Source organism: Musa acuminata, chromosome BXJ1-10 (genome assembly GCF_036884655.1).
Source record: "Musa acuminata AAA Group cultivar baxijiao chromosome BXJ1-10, Cavendish_Baxijiao_AAA, whole genome shotgun sequence".
Lineage (NCBI taxonomy): Eukaryota > Viridiplantae > Streptophyta > Magnoliopsida > Zingiberales > Musaceae > Musa > Musa acuminata.
The window spans coordinates 2,549,994-2,570,137 of NC_088336.1; the positions used below are offsets into that span (position 1 = coordinate 2,549,994).

The window sequence follows — 20,144 nt, forward strand, 5'->3', positions numbered from 1 at the left end:
AAGTGTATCCTTAAGTACTTGAGAAGGACTAAGGATCTTTTACTATGGAGGTAATAGCCTTAAGGTTGAAGGCTACACTGACTCAAGTTTTCAATCTGATGTCGATGAAAGCAAGTCGAATTCAGGGTATGTGTACACCTTAAATGGAGGAGCAGTGTGCTGGAAGAGTTCCAAGCAAGATACCACTACTGACTCGACCATAGAGGCGGAGTACATTTCTGCATCAGATGCAGCAAAGGAGGGAGTCTGGTTGAAGAAGTTCATTACAGATTTGGGAGTCGTTCCGGATAGCGAGAAGTCGACTTCCTTATATTGCGACAACTTTGGGGCGATTACTCAAATAAGGGAACCCAGGTCTCATCAGAAGTGTTCTGAGGAGGTTCCAACTTATCAGAGAGATCGTAACCCAAGGAGATATAGCAGTGGAAAAAGTTCCATCCGAAGATAACATTGCAGATCCACTGACAAAGCTGTTGTCTCAGATTGTCTTTGAGCGTCACAGGGGTCTGATGGGGATCAGACACATAGGTGATTGGCTTTAGGTCAAGTGGGAGATTGCTAGTCATAGGTGCCCAGTAAGCCAATCACGTGAGTGATGGCACGTGTGACTTGATACAGAATCTTTTTGCTTATTATATTTTGGCGTATATCACTTTATAACTATTGCATATGTGCATATATATATTGTGATGTCCTTAGATTTGTGCAATGGGAATCGGATCGTGATGAGATCATGATAATGAGATCGATTCACCTTTAAACACATATCCTAAATAATTCCGGTCATAGGTTACTCGAGAGGGATATCGTGATAACCGGACAGACTGGTGTGCTGTATACCCGTCCATATGATGGATACAGTTGGTCTCATAGCTACTCATGTAGGGACACTAGGGATACAGTACAGGTGCTTATTAGAGAATGAGTTCACTGATTGATCCGCTTACGGAATGCTGGATGGTTGATGATGCCTTATTATTAGACAGCGATTCCGTAGTCCTAGTGGTGTATCTGGTCCTTAGACTTGAGACATCAAGGATGTCCTGTATGAGTGCTCCACTCTTTGATACCAAACTTATAGGTTTGGCTATCCCAAATCTAGTACAGCTGGTCATTGGGAGTGGTAGTCGACCTTACGAGGGCTATTGAGTGTCGATAGAGGATCATCCACTCTCGGCGTCATGAGAGGAATATCCCATGTGTTCTTGCTCAGACAAATCGCTGGCCAGGTTCATTCGGGTTGAGAGAGAAAGAGTTCTCCGGGAGAATCTGATTAGAGCGAGACTCGAGTAGAAACCGTATGGGTCTGACAGCACCATGCTCGATATACAGTCTTTGGGATATTAGATGGACGAGAGACTATAGGTACACGGTAACTGAGGACAGACAGGTCCAATGGATTGGATTCCCCTGTATCGTCTGGGGACTACGGCATAGTGGCCTAGTACGTCCGTAGTCGATGAGTCGAGTGAATTATTACAGAGATAATAATTCACTGAGTTAGAAGGAGTTCTGACAGGTATGACTCACGGCCAGCTTGATATTGGGCCTAGAGGGTCACACACATATGGTAGGCATTGCAATGAGTAGAGGTTCGGATATGAGATATCCGACGAAGCCCTTGTCTTATTGGATGCAGATCTAATACCCACTAGGGGAGGACCCATTAGGGTTTGACAGGGGACCTCTATAAATAGGAGGGATTCAGAGCCTCATAGGCTAGAGTCTTTGCTTGCCTTTCCTATTCTCCTCTCCCTCTCCACCCCAGAGCAGGCTTGGAGTTTTGAGGAGCGTCGTCGTAACCCTGCTGTGTGGATCACCGCTAGAGAGGAGGACGCTTGACCTCCTTCACTCTCTCCTAAGGATCTGTAAGGAAACAGGGATATACGATCTCCCTAGGTAACACAATCTACTCTATACGCAGTTTTAAGTTTCGCGAATTTTGCACACCAATCTTCGCACGACGACGAACATCTCTTTGGGAATCAGGGATTTTGTTTTCTTGTTCTTCCGCTGCGCATATGATGTCGCCCCCAAGATTTTCCAACATTAAAGAGAGCACGAGTCTTCACAAAGCTGTTGGGAAATCTTGGGGGCGACATCACTTGCGAAGCAGAAGAACAAGAAAACAAAATCTTCAATTTTCCAAAAAGATGTTTATCATCGTGCGAAGATTGGTGCGCAAAATCTATGAAACAAACTATATATAGAATAGATTGTCTTACCTAGGGAGATCATATATCCCTGTTTCCTTGTAGATCTCTAGGAGAGAGTGAAGGAGGTCAAGCGTCATCCTCTCTAGCAGTGATCCACACAGTAGGGCTGCGATGAAACTCCTCAAAACTCTAGGCTGCTTTGAGGTGGAGAGGGGGAGGAGAATAGGAGAGGCAAGCAAAGGCTCTAGCCTATGAACCACTAAATCCCTCCTATTTACATAGGTCACCTATCAAACCCTAATAGATCCTCCCTTAGTGGGTATTGGATCTGTATCCAATTACCCAAGCCTTTTAGATTAGTGGATCTCTATCCAATAATCTCTAAGGGGCTCTTATTGGATCTCGTCCATGGGATCCAATAATTTAGGGGCTTATTGGATATCTAATAAGATATGGGCTTTGGCGGATATCTCATATCTGAACCTCTACTCATCACAATGCCTTCCATATGTGTGTGACCCTCTAGGCCCAATATTGAGCTGGCTGTGAGTCATACCTATTAGAACTCCTTCTGACTTAGTGAATTATTATCTTTATAATAATTCACTCGACTCATTGACTACGGATGTACTAGACCACTACGCCATAGTCCCCGGACGATACAAGGGAATCCAATCCATTGGACCTGTCTATCCTCACTTACCATATACCTATAGTCCCTCTTCAATCTAATATCCCAGAGACCGTATATCGGGCATGGTGTTGTCAAACCCATACGGTTTCTTCTCGAATCTCGCTCTAATCGAATTCTCCTAGAGAACTTTTTCTCTCTCAATCCGAATGACCCTGGCTAGGGATTTGTCTAAGCAAGAACACATGAGATATTTCTCTCATGATGCCGAGATTGGATGATCCTCTATCGACACTTAATAGCCCTCGTAAGGTCGACTACCACTCTCAATGACTAGTTGTACTAGATCTGGGACATCCAAACCTATAAGTCTAGTATCAAAGAGTGGAGCACTCATATAAGACATCCTTGGTGTCTCAAGTCTAAGGACCAGATACACCACTAGGACTACGGAATCGCTGTCTGACAATAAGGCATCATCAACCATCCAGCATTCCATAAGCAGATCAATTAGTGAACTCATTCTCCAATGAGCACCTGTACTATATCCCTAGAGTCCCACACAAGCAGCTATAAGACTAGCTGCATCCATCATATGGACAAGTATATAGCACATCAGTCTATCCAGTTATCTCGATACCCCTCTCGAGTAACCTATGATTGGGATTATTTAGGATATGTGTTTAAAGGTGAATCGATCTCATTATCATGATCTTATCGTGATCCAATTCCCATTGCATAGATCCAAGGACATCACAATATATATATGCATATATGCAATAGTTAATATAAAGTGATAAATATCAAAATATAATAAGCAAAAAGATTTCATGTCAAGTCACACGTGTCATCACTCGCGTGATTGGCTTGTTGGGCACTTATGACTAGCAATCTCCCACTTGACCTAAAGCCAATCACCTATGTGTTTGATCTCCATCAGACTCTTGTGATACTCAAAGACAATATGGGATAATGGCTTTATTAGTGGATCTGCAATGTTATCTTCGAATGGAACTCTTTCCACTACTACATCTCCTTGGGTTACAATCTCTCTGATCAAGTGGAACCTCCTCAGAACATGCTTAGATTTCTGATGAGACCTGAGTTCCTTCGCTTGAGCAATCGCCCCGTTGTTGTCGTAATATAAGGAAATCGGCTCCTCGCTACCCGGCGTGACTCCCAGATCTGTGATGAACTTCTTCACCTAGACTCCCTCATTTGTTGCATCTGCTGCAGCAATATACTCCACTTTTGTGGTCGAGTCAGCAGTAGTATCTTGCTTGGAACTCCTCTAGTATACTGCTCCTCCATTCAAGGTGTACACATACCCCGAATTCAACTTGCTATCATCGACATCAGACTGAAAACTTAAGTCTATATAGCCTTTAACCTTGAGGATACTACCTCCATGTACTAGTAAAAGATCCTTAGTCCTTCTAAAGTACTTAAGGACACACTTTACTACTTTCCAGTGCTCCAAGCCTGGATCCACCTGATACCTACTCATGACACTCAGAGCATGCGCTATATCGAGCCTAGTACATAGCATGGCATACATGATAGACCCTATCGCTGAGGCATAAGGTATTATATCCATGTTCGCACTTTCTTCTAGAGTCTTTGGGGACATACTCCTAGAAAGCAATATCCCATGTCTCATCGGCACGAGACCTCTCTTAGAATTTTCTATGCCAAACCTTTTGACAATGGTTTCTATGTACTTGGACTAGGACAAGCTAAGCATCCTCTTGGATCTGTCTCTATAGATCCGAATCCCCAAGATATAGGATGCTTCCCCTAAGTCCTTCATGGAGAAGTATTTAAATAACCAAGCCTTTACTATGGATAGTATTCCTACGTCATTCCCAATGATCAGGATGTCATCCACATATAACATCAAAAAGGTGATAGCGCTCCCACTTACCTTCCTATAAACACAAGGCTCATCTTCGTTCTTAACGAAGTCATAAGATCTGATTGCCTCATCAAATCTTATGTTTCAACTTTAAGAAGCTTACTTTAATCCATAAATGGATCTAAGCAACTTGCACACCTTATTTGGGCAGTTCTTGGACACGAATCCCTCAAGTTGTATCATATACACCTCCTCTTCAAGGTTCCCATTGAGGAATGCAGTTTTCACATCCATCTACTAGATCTCATAATTATAGTATGCTACAATAGCCAATAGAATTAGGATGGATTTTAGCATTGCTGTGGGTGAGAAGGTATCGTCATAGTTAACACCTTACCTTTGATAATACCCCTTAGCCACTAGCCTTGCTTTATAGGTTTCTACATTTCCATCTACTCCGATCTTTTTTTTAAAGATCCACTTGCAACCGATGGGTACAATACCTTTGGGTGTATCAACTAGATTCTAAACCTTGTTGGAGTACATAGAATTCATCTCAGAATTCATGACTTCTTGCCACTTCCTAGAGTCTATACTCATAATAGCCTCCTCATAGGTTTGAGGATCAATGTCTTCAACATCCTTTCCTCTAATATGTCCCACATATCTCTCAGGAGGATGGGATACTCTGCCAGACCTGCATAAAGTTAAAGTTTGTGTGTTAGGTACCTGAATAGACTCGGGCTGTAGAGTGGTGCTTAAGTTTGGTTCTCCAAACTCACTCCACTCTATCATGCTCCCACTATCTCCACTAAGAATATGTTCCTTCTCAAGGAACACTACTCTCTTGGCTATAAAGACCTTTTGGTCCTCGAAATGATAGAAATAATAACCATAAGTTTCCTTGGGGTATCCCACAAATTTGCACCACTTTGTCCTCGATTCTAACTTATCGGGGTTGTGTCTTTTGACATGGGTAGGGTAGCCCCAAATCTTAACAACCTTAAGATTAGGCTTCTTCCCTTTCCATTTCTCATATGGTGTAGATACTACCGACTTATTTAGAACTCTGTTCAGAAGGTAATCTGCGGTCTCTATGGCATATCTCCAGAATGAGATGGGTAGGTCAGCAAAACTCATCATGGACCATACCATATCTAATAGCATACGATTTCTCCTTTCAAAGACACCATTGAGCTGAGTTGTATAAGGAGGTGTCCATTAGGATAATATCTTATAGTCCTTGAGGAATTGAGTAAACTCTGTACTTAAGTACTTACCTCCTCGATCTGATCGAAGAGTCTTGATACTCTTTCTAGTCTGGTTCTTTACTTCATTCTTATACTCTCTAAATTCTTCAAAGACCTCAGACTTGTACTTCATTATGTACACATATTCATACCTTGAGAAATTATTAGTAAAGATAATGAAGGAGTAACCACCAATGACATGAGTTCACATGGGTCCACATACATCACTATGTTTGAGTTTCATAGCTCAGTGGCTCTCTCTCTCCAGTTCCACTAAATGGAGAGTTGGTCAGTTTTCCATGAAGGCAAGGCTCGCAAGTTGCATATAACTCATAGTCGAATAGATCTAGATATCCATCATTTAGCAACTTTTGAATCATTCCCTCATAGATGTGACCTAGCCTACAATGCCATAGGTATGCACTGTTCACCTCATCTCATTTCCTCTTAGACACACTTACATTCATGATATATGGAGTAGTGTCTAGCATAAATAAACCATTATGCAATGTTCCTTTCGTGATGATCTCATCATCTAATAATATCGAACAACCATTATTCTCAAAAACTAATTTATATCCACTAACTGTCAAACATGAAATGGAGATAATATTTTTGATAATAGAAGGAACAAAATAACATGCATCTAATATAATAAAGGTTCCACTAGGTAGATGTAGGGCGACCTCGACAATAGCTACTATAGCAACTTTTGCTCCATTGCCCATCTTGAGGTCCATCTCGCCTCTATCTAGTCTCCTAGGCCTTGCTATAACCTCCAACGAATTGCATATATGATAAGCACTACCGGTATCCAATACCCATGTATTATCATAAGAGTCTGATAAATTGAGACTGATCATGAATGTACCTGAAGCTTCTCCAAGCTTTTGTTTTGCCCTCTCTGTAAGGTACTCTTTGCAGTTCCTCTTCCAATGCCCATCTTTGCTATAGTGGAAGCACTGACCTTTGTCTTTTGTTGGATCTTTCTCAGCAACCTTTACTTTACCTGGTTTGCCCTTGCCCTTGCCCTTCTTAAGGGACTTTTCTGCTTTCCTTTTCTTTCTGGTCTCACTAGTGTAGAGAACTGGCTTCCCTTTCTTAATTGTACTCTCTACTTCCCTCAATATATTGAGGAGCTCTAGGAGAGTCACCTCAAGCTTGTTCATATTAAAATTCATTATGAATTGTGAAAAGGAATCTGGTAGGGACTGAAGCACAATGTCCACACATAAGTTATCCTCTAGGACCATTCCTAGTCTAGTGAGTTTCTCTATCCACTCAATTATCTTTAAGACATGGTCCTAAATCAGTGTCCTCTCAGTCATCCTAGCATGGAAGAGGCTCTTGGATATCTCATATCGCTGAGTCCTTCCCTGTTCCTCAAATAATTTGTAGACATGTAGGAGAATGGATCTGGCATCCATCTTTTCATGTTGTCTCTGTAACTCAAGAGTCATAGAGCCCAACATGTAGCACTAAGCAAGAGTGGAGTTATCAATGTATTTCACATAGTGAGCGATCTCATCCTTGCTTGCCCCTTTCTCGGGCGTAGGCATCACTGTATCAAGGACGTATGTGATTTTCTCCGCCGTGAGAACAATTCTCAAGTTGCAGAGCCAATCCATATAATCTGAACCAGTGAGGCGGTTGACATCAAGTATGCCATGTAAGGGATTTGAAACCGACATTTTCTGAAAATAAAGATGCAGTAGAAATGAATAACATGCAGATTTTGCAAGAAATAAACAATCAAGATATGGGCTTCTATCTTAATATGCTCCCACTATTTTACTAGCGAGTCACGCGACACCCTCAGTACATGAAACAAAAGTCTCCGGCAGACTTCTAGTGGGGTCGGCCTCCGAATCACCATGTCTCGAAGGATTCGACTAACCATGATGCTCGATTAAGTTAACACCATCGTTACAAGATGAGTCTAATTTGATGATATACCCTCGAGGGACTCAATTAAGCATACCATGTCCTCAGGTCACTGATGACATCTCTATGTCATAAGCAAGAGAGCGAATTGCAATATAGGTGAGTCTCAAGGGACTCGACTAACTCAACTTACACTTGGAATTGGTTCCTACCTATAACGATGGAAGGCCACGTGGGTCAATCTAATTGTCTCACGTTTACCAACTTAATATTATCAAGAGAGATGCTTCTATGATTTGGTCTCTTAATATGACATGTTACATATATACATATTTAATATATATCTGCATCGCATGCAAATATATATACATATATAGTATGTGTATAAGCAATCACACCAGATGATCATGGACCACAACCTAATGTGATCAGGCCAGAGCTAGTATGCCTAATCACTCACATCAAGATCTATGTTTGCAATGGTGCATCTCCATACTCTATGATCGTCCATCTCGTTCTCATCAATTCCGTCGACATCTCGATGCATCTTCATGAATTGCGATCGTCCGTCTCGTGGGTCCCGCTATCGCATCCACGCTCTCGCTGCTCCTCCTCATGTGATTACAACTTAAACATAGGCACGCATGCCCAATAATAAACGAGAAATATATTGGAGGCTCGCATACCCCAATAATAATAGTCACAAGTATACACATCACATGGTCCATGATCATCCGTCCACACATCAAACATCACATGTATAAATCATTATTATGTAGGACTACTAGATAATAATAATAATAATAATAATAATAATAATAATAATAATAATTAACTAAACCTTTTAATTAATTAATATTTTTTGAAATCAAGGGCATGTAAGGAATTTTTGAATTCCTAGGGGTATTTTTATAATTTGGATAAAAGACAGAAATTAAAATTTCTCAAATTTCGAGGGACAAAACTATCTTTTTGCCCAAAACCCTAAGCCCCTCTCCCTCTTCCCTATTGCTGCTGCTGTCGCCACCTTGCCAGCGACGGCATGTGCAATGGGGCTGAGGCACCACCCCTACAAGTGGGCGCCCCTGTGGGTAGCGCTGCCCCCACGGATGATTCTGCCCGCGAGGCAGTGCCCGCAGGCGGTGCTGCCTCATCGGGTGGCCACCCCTATGGGGTTTTACCCGCGGGAGCAGGGGCCATAGGCGCCGCTACCGTATGACGCATCACCCCGCGGGAGCAACGGCCGTAGGCGCCACTGCCCTACGGTGCCTCAGCCCGTGGGCGCCGCGGCCACAAGTGATGTTGCCCCGCGGCGCCTTTGCCCACGGGTCCAACACCCTTAGGTGCCACCCTTGCGCGCCACCGCTGTAGGCGGCCTGCCTACACGAAGATGGCAGCAAGCAGGCAGCCATCTTCGAGCGCAGCAAGGGCAGCAACAGTTGCTGCCCTTCATCGTCTATTGCGTCAATAATTTAACATCAAAATTCTTCATAAACACAACACACGTAGTTTAAAACCAATCATTTGCATGAATAACCTAGCTTTGATACCACTATTGAGAAATCTTGGGGGAGACATCACATGTGCAGCCGAAGAACAAGAAAACAAAATCCTCAATTTCCGAAAAAGATATTCATCGTCGTGCGAAGATTGGTGCGTAAAATCCATGAAACAAACTACGTATAGAATAGATTGTGTTACCTAGGGAGATCGTATATCCCTGTTTCCTTGCAGATCTCTAGGAGAGGGTGAAGGAGGTTAAGTGTCCTCCTCTCTAGCTGTGATCCACACAATAGAGCTGCGATGACGCTCCTCAAAACTCGAGGCCTGCTTTGAGGTAGAGAGGGGGAGGAGAATAGGAGAGGCAAGCAAAGGCTCTAGCCTATGAACCACTGAATCCCTCCTATTTATAGAGGTCCCTTATCAAACCCTAATGGATCCTCCCCTAGTGGGTATTGGATCTGCATCCAATTACCCAAGCCTTTTAGATTAGTGGATCTCTATCCAATAATCTCTAATGGGCTCTTATTGGATCTCATCCATTGGATCCAATAATTCAGGGGCTTATTGGATATCCAATAAGATAGGGGCTCCGGTAGATATCTCATATCCGAACCTCTACTCATCGTAATGCCTACCATATGTGTGTGACCCTCTAGGCCCAATATCGAGCTAGTCGTGAGTCATACTTATCAGAACTCCTTCTGACTTAGTGAATTATTATCTCTATAATAATTCACTCGACTCATTGACTACGGACGTACTAGGCCACTACGCCGTAGTCCTCAAACGATACGGGGAATCTAATCCATTGGACCTGTCTGTCCTCAGTTATTATATACCCATAGTCTCTCATCCATCTAATATCCTAGAGATTGTATATCGAGCATGGTGCTGTCAAACCATATGGTTTCTTCTCGAGTCTCGCTCTAATCGGATTCTCCCGAAGAACTATTTCTCTCTTAATCCGAATGACCCTAGCCAGGGATTTGTCTAAGCAAGAACATATGGGATATTCCTCTTATGATGCCGAGAGTGGATGATCCTCTATCAACACTCAATAGCTCTCGTAAGGTCGAATGCCACTCCCAATGTCCAATTGTACTTGATTTGGGACATCCAAACCTATAAGTCTGGTATCAAAGAGTGGAGCACTTATATAGGACATCCTTGGTGTCTCAAGTCTAAGGACTAGATACACCACTATGACTATAGAATCGCTGTCTAACAATAAGGTATCATCAACCATCCAGCATTCCGTAAGCGGATCAATTAGTGAACTCATTCTCCAATGAGCACCTATACTGTATCCCTAGTATCCCCACATGAGCAACTATGAGACCAGCTGCATCCATCATACGGACGGGTATATAGCACACTAGTCTGTCCCAATATCTCGATTCCCTCTCGAGTAACCTATAACCGGGATTATTTAGGATATGTGTTTAAAGGTGAATCGATCTCATCATCATAATCTAATCATGATCTGATTCCCATTATATAGATCCAAGGACATCACAATATATACATGCATATATACAATAGTTAATATAAAGTGATAAATGCTAAAATATAATAAGCAAAAAGATTCCATGTTAAGTCGCACGTGTCATCACTCACGTGATTGGCTTGTTGGGCACCTATGACTAGCAAAAACTGGACATTCAATCCGGGTATCATCAAATACGAGTGTACGAAGAAGACATACTAAAAACCGCCTTTAGAACACACAATGGCCACTGCAAATTTTTAGTAATGCCCTTTGGTCTCATCAATGCTCCCTCCACCTTCCAAAGCCTTATGAATGATATTTTTCAAAATTATCTTTGTAAGTTTGTGCTGGTTTTTTTCGACGATATCCTTATTTACAACCCATCTCTTGAAAGTCATTTTCAGCACTTACGATTTGTTTTGACGATTTTATGAGAACATGTTATTTTTGTCAAAAAATCGAAGTGCAGCTTTCTTTAACAGAAGGTGAAATATCTTGGGTATATCATATCAGAGGAAGGTGTGGTGATGGACCCCTTCAAAATTAAAGCAAAACTAGCCAACCCTGAGGAACATAAAATCACTTTATGGCTTTCTTGGTTTAACAAGCTACTACCGCAAGTTCATGAAAAACTATGGAAAGATCAGTGCACCCCTTACTTCCTTGCTAAAAAAATATGTTTTTCAATGGTCAGACAAAGCCACTGCCTTCAATAAACTTAAAGTCGAAATGATGACAATGTCCGTACTAGCACTACCCGATTTCGGCAAGACTTTTGTTATTGAAGCCAATGCCTCCATAGTCGGAATTAGTGCTATACTAATGCAAGATGGCCAACCCCTCGCTTATACTAGTAAGATATTATCTCCTTCCCATCTCAAGCTGACTATTTGCGATAAGGAGATGCTCGCGATTGTGCATACGGTGACCAAATAGAGACCGTATTTGATCGAGTGACGCTTTCAAATCAAGACCGACCATAAAAGCCTAAAATATTTCTTAGAGCAGAAGATATCTTCCCCTGAGTAGCAAAAATAGGTAACAAAGCTTCTTGGATATGATTATGAAATAACTTACAAAAATGGGAAAGAGAATATTATTGCAGATGCGCTTTCGCGGCTACCCAAGCAAGCTAAATTTTTAGTCATTTCACTTCCAACCAGGGACTTCCTTAAGGATATTAAGAGGGAATGATAAGAAGATTCAGAGACCAGTAAGATTATAAAAAAAATTAGAGGAAGTACTAAGCTTCGTGGCTCATTACAATTAGGACTCAAAAGAATTACACTATAAGGGATGCATTGTGCTCAAATTCTACTTGCATAAAGACCATCATTCAAGAGATACATTCCACACCTACGGCCAAGCACTTTGGGTTCCTTAGAATCTATAAGAGAATTAAGTAAAATTTTTATTGGGTAGAGATGAAAAATATTATTGCTAAATTTGTGGCACAATGTGATGTATGTCAACGACTTAAAGGCAAGATAGTGGCAAAGTCCCGGAAAGCTGCAACCCTTACCCGTCCCAAACTCTATATGGACTGATATATCAATAGACTTCATCGAATGGCTTCCCTCATTACAAGGAAAGGCTCAAGCAAGGATGAAACAATAATATGATCAACACAAAGGCGAAAGAGAATTTTCAGTAGGAGATTGGATCTTTCTACGACTCCAGCTATACAAGCAAACATTAATATAGACCAGAGCATCTATGAAGCTTTCACCTTGGTTCTATGGACCCTACCAAATTTTATAGTGCATCGCAGCGGTAGCATATAGATTAGACTTACCCATTTGCTCCCAAATCCATCTAGTCTTCTATGTGTCGTGTTTAAAGCTCAAGCTGGGACAAAACGAGATAGCCCAAAGCCATCTACCAAATATGACTACCCAATGAGAACTCCAGACCTAGCCGAGTGTCATTATTGATCGATGGATTGTAACTCGATGACGATGACCCACTATTAAACTTCTAATACAATGGGCGAACCTACTAGTAGAAGATACCACTTAGGAGAGCTATGATGACTTGAAGATTAAATTCCTAGAATTCATGGATTGTCAGCCTTGAGAACAAGGCTTATTTGAAGAGAGAGGTCTGTTAGGACTCTAGCTAGGAGAGTCCTAATTGAGTTTCATTGAAAGGGGTATTCATGTAAAACCTACCTAGCCAACCCATTTTAAAGAGGTAAAGAGGCCGGCTAGGGTTAGGGTTAGTTGAGAGGTTGCTTCTTAGAATAGGAGTCTTATTAGGAGTTGGTTAGAAGTAAGAGTCTTGAGTAGGAGTCATATTAGGAGTTGGGGTTTAGAAGCCCTATAAATAGTCATGTATTCATCCTATTTTGACAAGCAATATATGAATCTTCTTAGCAGCTTTTGAGCAGCAACTTTGAGGAAGTAACCCCTATAGAGTTCCAAGGAGGCCGATCTCCTAAAGAGATCAAACCCAAGCTTAGAATCCACTAGGGTTCTATCAACTTCATGAAAAATGGATGAACAATCATAGTTATCGTCTTCTAAGCTGTTTTCTAGCAGATCTGCGAGGGGATTTTGGTATTGAGTACCTATACAATAGGTCAACGCCAAAGAGGGGAGTTTCAGCTTGACCTCTCCAAAGCTTAAGTCAGTTTTTATGGATAGTGAATATTATTCCCCAACATTTATCTAGGGGTGGTTTGTATACCTTTCATGGGGAGTTAACTCCCCCTATGCTTGCTGGCATCTGCCAATATTTCATACGGGCGGTTTGTTTGTTCCAGGACCATCCTCCCAACCCTATACCTTGCGATGTTATATCCTTGCTGGCAAGTGTCACTTTAGGCAATTCCAAATGGCATGGATTTGCTATGCGCCTCTTCGGAGCCAGGCTATGTTGCTTCTGAGCTGGGCTACGTTGCTTCTGAGCCGGGCTGCATCACTTCAGGATACAACTGTTCTTGAATCAATCTATGTCATTTCGTACTACGTTAAGATATGTGCGCTACTTTAGCTAGAGTGGCGCCATGTAGTTGACTGCCAATTGGATGATACCAGAATATCCTCTATCAACAGGTATCTATTATGACAAAATAATATAAACTTATTTTCTATCTTCTTGATTAATCTCTACTCCATTAATAATCATAATATTGAAAATAGAAAAAAAAAATGAGGAGTCTAGTTTCTTCGGATTCATGATTCCTGACGCGTACAAATCATAATAAGATTGTAATTATTTACAAATCATAACACGATACCTGAGGTATCTTATTTGACCCGGAAGATATGTACAATTTATTTTTTATCTATGATACTTGATATTTTCCATCTTTACATAAAATTTTCACATTTCAATATCATTTCTTACAAGAACTTCATCTCAAAATAACAACTTAATGCAAACAAGAATGAGTAAAAACTAGGAAAGGTGAGAAAATATCAAGTTATGCGGATATTCCATGATAGCATTCCAGTTCAGTAAATCAGGAAGAATTCCTGTAGAATAAGACTTGCACCCGCAATCAGTCAAAGAATGGACATCAAGCACTGAATTCCTTATTTGAGACCCTTAAAAACTAGTTCATCTTCTCTTGTCATGCTTTGCTAACAAAACTTGCATTACATGTGATCTCATATTTATGTAACTATTCTATATCTACTTGTTGTTAACGCCTAGAGGTAATTTCTTTCGTCATCCCACCCACGGATGTTGGCTGTAGCCTCGTTTATCATCTTTACCAGTTTCACCTGCATCAAAAATATTAAGAATATGATGGAGCCAACAGGGAGATGACGTTGATAGTTGTTTGATTGGTCAATAAAAAAAAGCAATATTCTAAACTCACAGAAGATCTCCAGTACAACAGAATGCTCTAATTAAAACATCTTATCAGACAAGCATACCAGTTGTTATTCGTTTGCAAGGCAAAGAAAAGGCTCTTATTGTAGGTAGGCATTCATTTAAACTCGTTACTTGCTAAAATAGTCAAGGAATATACTTTTTCGACAACTAATTCTGCAACATTATGCAACTCATCTTACCCATGAAATTATTGCATCACAGTTGTGATAGACATATGGGCCATTCTATGAACGAGTTGTCAATATGCATGTTTTTCTTTTAATTCTTAGCTTCTTTTGGTTGCTTTGAGAGTATGTTTTGGCTTTTTGTGTTGATGTAATTAATCAGCAATTACTTCAGCAAATTACAGTTCTAGGTTATAAATTGAAATCTTATTAGGAAAGCGTGTGTTGGTAATTAATAAAATTGAAGCAAGCCATTTCGTTAAATGTTTTTAATGACATATTAACTTACATTTACACCTAAGAAATCAATTTGCATCAATACCCTCGAAATCATGCATACCTTTGAAAGTCAGATAAGCCAGACTTAAATAGTGAGGTTATTTGTCTGTAAGAAGGCAAAATTTTCTATTCTTATTACATCAGTATCCCTTAAAATACAAACAACCAACTATATGGAATTTTCCTAAAGGTGCAAATGCTTATAGTATGGTTAAAATAAGATGAAAAGTCATTGTACAAAAGATATACCCAACAAAAATATTATGTATCTTTAAGATAATATAGTAAAATTAAAGAATGATAGTCAGGGTAGAGGGGCATTAATTAAATATACAGAAATTTGGAGAGTTTGATGGAATTTGAGGACACATGGCAAATGCTTATAATTGGAGGGAAGATATGAAAAACACATTCTTTTTTTAGAATTTAACAGATTCATTATGTTTCCATCTTGTATTTGTCCGTCTATTTCCTCTAATCCTCCTCAATTCAGTTTTTTCCTGCAAGTCAAATACGAATAACAGGTTTTACTACGCTTTTCTCCCTGCAAAGCAATACGCTTGGACTCTTATACAGCAAACTGGACCTGTTTGATTCATATTCCTGTGCCATTAAATTTGAACTACACTGAACTATTGCAGTACAAATCTTAACCATAGTACTTGACGCCATGCTTTGCTGGATTGACTTATACCAATAGTTTTCAACTGATTCATCAGAATGTGCTGATACTGAAGTGGCCAATTTCTTGGCATCCTAGGAAGTTGGCTAGAATAGAAGTTGGCTAATCTTGAACAGATCAACTGAGTCGACCAAAGTCCAACCAATGCAATCAATTTATCCTTGTGGCAGAATCCAATTGAGAAAAGGGAAGGAAAAGACTGTAACGCCCCCAGTTAAGTTCTACTTGTGTTAAAACTTAGATTGTTTTATAAGAATCTTATGGGTATAATATTGTTGAATTAAACTTAAATCATTTTGGATCATCAAGCTCAGCAAAGCAAAAAGGGTAATTATCTTATTGGATCAGTTCATGACAAAGAAAACATAAGAAGCGAACTGGAGAGTGAAATCAAGAAAAATCCCATAAATCAGTGAAGAAGATGAGGAAACATTTATTTTGTTTACTGCCACCATTGGCCAATGCTACAATGATGTAGGGAGAGAAGGGGTGGTGAGGATATGTACTCTCCTTTCCGATCCCGACTTTGAGGCCCGAGACCCATCGAGTCACCTCTTAGTCCTTTATACTAATTTGTGAAGTTATAATGCATATATAACTTCTTATTTTCTATTTTTCTAGATAATACTCTAAAATTTTCATGATTTCAGCATTTCGCTAAGCCATGTTCCTTTTTTGCAAGAACTAAAGGCTATTCTTAATTGTAAACTTTTTTTTACAAAGATAAACAATGAAGACCTTAGAGTCAACTATTAGCTAAACCAGGTAACATTTTCAATCTTACAAGCCTTGTTTCACCTTAAAACCCAATATTATATATGCCATTGAACCATTAAGATCATCTACAACAATTGAAATTAAGTTTCCAAACATTTCATGCCAACTATAAAAATTCAGTGTCCTCAGTCCAACATGTGTGTCTAGTTAATTGAACTCAACTATCCAAATTTTCCTGCATAATTTGGTTTAATAATAGTTTTGGTTTTTATTATCCAAATAACGAGTTCAGAAGCTACCTAGTAGGAACCGATCCTAAAGTGAATTGTTGGATAACCTTGCATTTAATTCTTTGAAGTAGAAATAGGATCAAAAGTTCTGATAAATATAAACGTAAGCAAGGTTTTTCTTAAATGTATCCAAGTTATAAACAAGTGTAGTGTCCAATAAAAAGTTGCTGGAAAAAAACAATAAAATGTTAGCAATAAAAATAAATAAACATTAACTAAACTAAAAAAAATTGTAGAATTAATAATGAGACAAAATTAGGAAATTAAAAAGGTAGAAAAAACTTTGTATTTGCCATTGTGGAAATGCAAAATTTAGGACAGGAAGACTTGAAAGAATATCTTAATAATGTTCAAGGACTACGATAGTATTTTTGAAGAGTTACGTACCACAGTTTCAGGAACACCTGGAGGAGGTAAGGACAGATTCCTTGGTGGCAGACCACTGGTATAGGATTTTTTGTCAAATCTCCAATCCCCAATTTTCCCATAAGTCAGTTCACCCTAATATTGTACAAAAAGCAACGCATAAAAGTAAACACATCTTGAAGAGCAGTTCCAAAAAAATTGTCTTACTATTCAACGCATATTTAATGTATGGCGAGTTGCTACAATATGAAAATGTGTGGATGAATTGGTAGACAAAGTTACCTTTGATGAATAATCACATCCATAAGTGAAATGGATAATATATGTGTTTCCCAACTTTTCATCAAGAGGCGGCTGTAATCAAACAATATCATCCACATAGAGGCATCATCGTGATATATTTAATACATAAAAAAAAAATTACGAAGCAACCACAAAAAAAAAAATGTAAATACCTGTATCATAAAATCTTTACAAAGGATATGTTGAACGCCGTGCAATGCACTTGCAATTGCATAAGCATACCTATGATGACACAGAGATAATAAATCATTGATCACCTTAATCAATTCAATGTCTATAAACTAGTCGAGATATAAATTAAGCATATTAGTTCTCACATATCCAAAATCCATCCAAATGTTTTATCGGTCTCTGGATCCGCTTTCATATTCAAAGAGACATTCATCCAAGTAGGAGCAATCATCTCTAGCATGGACTGAAATGAGACAAATACAAAATGCATAGTTTATTAAGAATACTCTAGAAATATTGAATGACTTCTTATAGAAACAACAATTACAAACCTTAGAAAGATTGCCAATAAAATTATATATATATATATATATATATATATATATATATATATATATATATATATATATATTATAAAAGAAAACATATTTAACAATGTCAGAGAGTATAATCCGGTGAACAATTAAAAATTCAATATCTACCTTTTTAATTATCACAGGGGAATTGCCTATGGAGTCAATTTTAGTCACAGGACCATTCTCTTCTGGAAAATACTTCCTTACTGTCTGTGCATGTTCATCAGGGCTCATATAGAAGAATGGAAAGCCGGCAGGATACTCGTCACGAGCCAAGTTTGGTAAAGGTTTCACAAATATGTGATCTGGTTCAGCCATCAATATATACCTGCAGTTTTTGCGATCCAGAATAGGAAGCATTTTGTCAGAAAACAAAATAAAATGACACAATATTCTAGGAGGAATGAGCTTACTCCTCCTCGATAGTTGCTTTCTCTAGCCATTGCACAAAGGCCCAAGGTCTGTTTAGGACAACGTACCCCTAGCACCAAATTAAGGAAGCATATGAAACAAATGTTGTTGATAAATAATCAAGGAGGTGCTCTGATAATTAAACCAAGAAATAAGAACGAAAACCGAGGGTAGAATTCTCACCCGATCGATGTTGGCAGGGAGGGGATCCACCACAAAGGTCGGGATCTCGTCCATCAAGCTATCAGGCCTCCCAGAGTGCAGCACTCTGGTGAACCCTCCCATCTCTGACCCCTCCCCGTCCTTCACCCTCTTGTACCAGTAATACATTATCCGGCACTGCCACCTGCTGTAGGTCGTCTCGGTCGCCGTGACAGCGACGTGAAACGGCCTCCTCGGCCCGCTCGATCCCTTCACCTCGTGGGGCATCCAAGTGACCTGATCGTCGCGCGGCAGCTCCCTCCCCGATTCGCGCCGCTGGTGGTGGTGGACCATCGCGAGCAGGTTGTAGGCCGCGAAGAACAACCCCGATCCCAACAGCAGGAGGAGCAACGGCGACGCTCTGCTCATGCTTTTTCTCCCCATCATCCCCCGCGAGTCGCTCTCTTCTAACCAGCAACCGCAAAAAGACCCAAGCAACGAAGGACAACAAAGGAGATGATGAAGATAAAATAAGAATGGAATTGATGCTACAATTTACGCGTCAAGAAAGGAACAGAAAGAAGTATCTGCGCTCAATAGGAGATCGAAAGAGGCGGGACGGAGACGGTGGTGGGATTCGAAAAGAAAAGAGGAAGAAGGGATGTGGAGTTGGAAGACAACAATCGGTTCGCTACGTGGACGGTTAGTTTGCAAGGAAGAAACGGCACAATTGTAGGCTCTTGTAGAAGAGGTACTGTGCACGGTAAAACGAGGGAAGTTTTTCTTTTTTTTCAGTAGGAAAGACGTTAAGATATTCTGATCAGGTGTGATGCAAGGGACACGGAAGGAAGAGCTTCGTCAATCCCACGAGTGTTCGAGGTGTCCACCTGGCGATTAGAGGGAGTTGGACACCGTGGATTTGTCCTCCACAGAGGATGGACACGAACATCGGCGCATAAAGGAAAGAAATCGGCGGTAGGTATTTGGATCAGTGGCCGGTAGCCAACTCTGCCGAGATGCGGCCGTTTCCGTGTTTGGTGGGACCCGCTACCCCTACGGGGGCAGACTGTTGGCCCGAAACCACCGGAATGTGCACGCGCATAGCGTCCCTCTAGTTGAGTATAAATATATATATATATATATATATATATATATGTATATATATATATATATGTATATATATATATATATATATGTATATATATATATATATGTATATATATATATATATGTATATATATATATATATGTATATATATATATACATATATATATATATACATATGTATATATGTATATATATATGTATATATATATACATATATACATATATACATATATATATATACATATATACATATGTATATATATATATATATACATAAATATATTGCATTTCAGAACAATATGTATATTTTTATGGTAGTATTATTTATGATATAGCAACGAGCACTGTTTATTCAGTCAAATACTATAGTTAAAATGGTGATTAGTATAGAAAATACTCATATTTTGAGTATTTTTTAATCGATATACTTTAATTTTTTTAACAAGCAGGACTCCTACTTTGAAAACTACTCAAATTATTCTTTAAAAATTTTTCATCTATTATAGTATTTTGGTTTATTACAATATTTTGATATAGTATCT

General features: G+C 39.6%; 1 protein-coding gene across 1 annotated transcript; it reads right to left on the reverse strand.

Annotated features, from left to right (window-relative positions):
* Positions 1–14,272: 14,272 nt before the first annotated feature.
* LOC135594863 (hydroxyproline O-arabinosyltransferase PLENTY-like) lies at positions 14,273–19,157 on the reverse strand. The gene is made up of 8 exons (XM_065085369.1): positions 18,537–19,157; positions 18,356–18,423; positions 18,069–18,270; positions 17,733–17,830; positions 17,568–17,637; positions 17,395–17,466; positions 17,134–17,247; positions 14,273–14,499 (listed from the first exon to the last, which is right to left on the reverse strand). The coding sequence occupies exons 1-8, from the start codon at positions 18,939–18,941 to the stop codon at positions 14,425–14,427; spliced, it is 1,104 nt and encodes a 367-aa protein (XP_064941441.1). The 5' UTR covers positions 18,942–19,157; the 3' UTR covers positions 14,273–14,424.
* Between the last annotated feature and the right edge of the window lie 987 nt (positions 19,158–20,144).

What these genes read in the sequence shown, in the direction of transcription:
- LOC135594863 (XM_065085369.1), bottom strand. Translation starts at nt 18,941, where the DNA reads ATGATGGGGAGAAAAAGCATGAGCAGAGCGTCGCCGTTGCTCCTCCTG. An exon ending in AAAGCAACTATCGAGGAGGA is followed by an intron (nt 18,271 to 18,355) that starts GTAAGCTCATTC and finishes CAAAAACTGCAG; the next exon opens with GTATATATTGATGGCTGAAC. An exon ending in GATGTGATTATTCATCAAAG is followed by an intron (nt 17,248 to 17,394) that starts GTAACTTTGTCT and finishes GTACAATATTAG; the next exon opens with GGTGAACTGACTTATGGGAA.